We start from the raw sequence: 3,099 nt of genomic DNA, 5'->3' as shown, positions 1-3,099 counted from the left end.
CAGGCTCCTCCGTCCATGGGATTTTCCAGGCAAGAGTACTGGAGTGGGGTGCCTTTACTAGTTGCCAAAGTAAAGCCCCCGAGAAAGGACTGAGAGAATTTCCCGTCCCAGAAGATAGGAGCCAAAGTCATTTTAGATCTGCTGTCAGCTTTGCAAGGCCCCATGCAAAGCTATCAGACTGAAACATCGCCACATTTACTGCTTAGTGAATTCAGGGTTATGAAGATTGGTTTGTGAACATAATGTGGGATCCCACTACTTGTTATAAGTCAAGGAAAGTATCCTAATTGAGGCTTATGGGGATATCAACTCTAGAAACTTACGATCTCAACAAAGCTGTATTCGTCTCATGTTTGGGAACTCTGCATGTCAGATCCTCTTAATACTTCCTCAGAGGTTGCAGGGGCATGACTCTCTAGTGTGAGGAACAACTTCTGGTCATCAGAGGGAAGGATTCTCATACACTGTCAAAATTCAAAGTAAAGGCATTTTTTTAAGCAAAGAGCTGACTATCTACTCGAACATAGATGGGACACTCTCATATACCTGTTGTGACTTTGTACTCATTCCCTGGGATGTCCTAGACAAGGCTAGCCGGAAGTCTCATCAGCTCACTTCTAGGGAGGTGGCAGTCATGGTCTGAAGGAGGTGGCACAAATCAGGAGGCAGTACAATAGTCTGTGTGGAGACATAGAGAAAGACACAATGGAATCCAGCCCAGAACATAGGGTTGTCAAAGAGCCCCAGAACTTTATCAGCTTAGGGAACCTGGTCAAAGATCTCAGGACAACTTCCCTGCTTTCTTCCTTCTTGGATGTTACAGACAGCTGATGTCCTTGGTCTATGTCCTATATCATATGAAGTCAGCAAAGGAAGGAGGCCAGGGTCTGTCACAGTAAGGATGAAGAATAAGGTCTGAGGAGTCAATCCACCCAAGAAAAGAGGGAGCTCCACATTGTCTAGTTCTTATTATTGGCCTAAGGAAGACCTAGTAGAGGTAGTTAGAAAGTGTACTTCCTCAGTTCTTCCTGAGCTGACTCTGAAAGATAGGGAACTCTTGTATGCAGACAGATTGGCACCAGTTTGCAGAGTGATCAAGTCTGAGGCCCTGCCAGTAGTCAAGACAAAGACACTGAATACTGAGGGAACACTGATCCCAGTAGAAGAGGGATAACAAAGAGTTCAGCCCTGCACTGTTGTCAGTGCTGAGAGTCTATGGGAAAAGATGTCAAGGGGCTGTGTCCTCTAATTACCCCAATTAGATCTCAGTAGGTCAGGGCTTTGTTCTGAGTGGCAGTGTTATGGCAGCAAGTAGAGATCCCCAGACTTATGTAGATTCAAAGTAACATACCAAGTGAAACTAGGGGGACCCCAACACCAACAGAGATAGCATCTACAATTTTAACTTTGTTGTCATCCCTGGGAAATCACAGAGATTCTGGAGAAGGTACCTCAGCACATCCTCCTCAGTCATTTTAGGGGATGTGACATTAGTTGGTCTTAGGAGAATAGCCTCATATTTAAGCATGGGAGAAGAGATCCTGGCACAGACCAAGGTAATGAAACTGAGTGAGAACCAATGGAACCACCCTTTTCAGAAGGGTAATGGTGCTACAGAGACATAATACACCTGCCTATGTGATCCCTGAGAATTTTTAGCCTGGGTTGACTGCCTGGTCCCTGAGGAACATTAAGATTCCTCCTTCATGAGGGACACAGCACCAGGAGACCTGTGAGACCCTAAAGCACTGTTAGCAAAATCCACTGAAGGCAACTTTTATCTGAGCCAGCACAGTTGAGTATACCAGCTGAGGCCACTCATATCTGCCTTCTTTCCCTTAGGTGGTGATTTCCCATTGCCCACTGCTGCCAAATGCCGCCCGTAAGAATCAAACTGTCTAAGCGTTTTCAGAGTTCACGACGTGCACAGCATCAATCCCATCAAGCCTCCACTCAGTCCCAGAACCTGGAGGTTGCACAGCTCTCCAGGGCTCTGGAGGAGACCCATCTCCTCCCCCATCCTCAAATGCCTGGAAATTCGAAGGAGGCTCCTGGTGGTGATAAACCCAGTACTCCTGAGGGTCCTCAGAGTTTCTCTGCATCTTCCATTGGCATCACAGCCTCTGCATCCAGCAAATCAAATGAGGTCTCCATGAATCAAGGTGAGGAGAATAGTCCAGGCACCTCAGAGGCTGTGCCAGGCACCTCAGAGGCTGTGCAAGGCTCCTCAGAGGCTGTGTCAGGCACTTCAGAGGCTGTGCCAGATTTCATGAATGTGCCTATGGATGCCCTAGATAGTAAAATAGCTGTGTTGGTGAATTTCCTGCTGCTCAAGTATCGAATGAAAGAGCCAGTAACAAAAGCAGATATGCTCCAGGTTGTCAATAACGATTGTGAAGTCCACTTCCCTGAGATCCTCCTGAGAGCCTCTGAGCGCATAGAGATGCTCTTTGGCCTTGATCTGAAGGAAGTGGATCCCACCAACCACTGCTATGGCATTTTCATTACATCAGGTCTCACCTATGATGGTATGATGCATGGTGAAGCAGGTGTGCCCAAGGTCGGCATCCTGATACTTATCCTGGGTGTGATCTTCATGAAGGGCAACTGTGCCACCGAAGAAGAAGTTTGGGAAGTTCTGAATGTGACCGGGCTATATCCTGGGAAGAAGCACTTCATCTTTGGGGAGCCCAAGCAGCTCATCACCGAAGATTTCGTGAGGGAAGGATACCTAGAGTTCCGACAGGTGGCCAGCGCTGATCCTGCGCAGTCTGAGTTCCTGTGGGGCCCCAGAGCTCATGCCGAAACCACCAAGATGAAGGTCTTGAAGTTCATCGCCAAGGTTCATGGGACTGACCCAAGTTCTTTCCCATCTCAGTATGAGGAGGCTTTGCAAGATGAAAAAGAGAAAGCTCAGGCCAGAATTTCAGCCAAGGGTCTCCGCCACTCCAAGTTCTAGTGTCGAGACTAGCAGCTTCTTCCTCAACTAGGGATAGTTTCTTCATGCATTGTTCAAAGAGGCAGTTAGTGTTCATAGAATTTAGATTTGAGGTGGGGCTGAAAGGAGAACAGTATATATGACCGTGTGTTCCTATTTTG

General features: G+C 47.3%; 1 protein-coding gene across 1 annotated transcript in view; it reads left to right on the top strand.

Moving 5' to 3' along the window:
- Positions 1–3,099, top strand: part of LOC104996556 (melanoma-associated antigen B16-like) — a 13,250-nt gene extending 10,151 nt beyond the window's left edge. The window contains exons 2-3 of the mRNA XM_010850846.1: positions 1,843–2,162; positions 2,514–3,099. Of these exons, the coding sequence (XP_010849148.1) occupies positions 1,874–2,162; positions 2,514–2,959 (735 nt within the window). The 5' untranslated portion in view covers positions 1,843–1,873 and the 3' untranslated portion in view covers positions 2,960–3,099. The remainder of the gene's footprint in view (positions 1–1,842; positions 2,163–2,513) is intronic.

The sequence above is a fragment of the Bison bison genome, unplaced genomic scaffold, assembly GCF_000754665.1.
Source record: "Bison bison bison isolate TAMUID 2011002044 unplaced genomic scaffold, Bison_UMD1.0 scf7180017851493, whole genome shotgun sequence".
NCBI classification, from domain to species: domain Eukaryota; kingdom Metazoa; phylum Chordata; class Mammalia; order Artiodactyla; family Bovidae; genus Bison; species Bison bison.
Note: the sequence above shows the minus strand (reverse complement) of the source record. Positions and strands in the feature narration are given on the sequence as shown.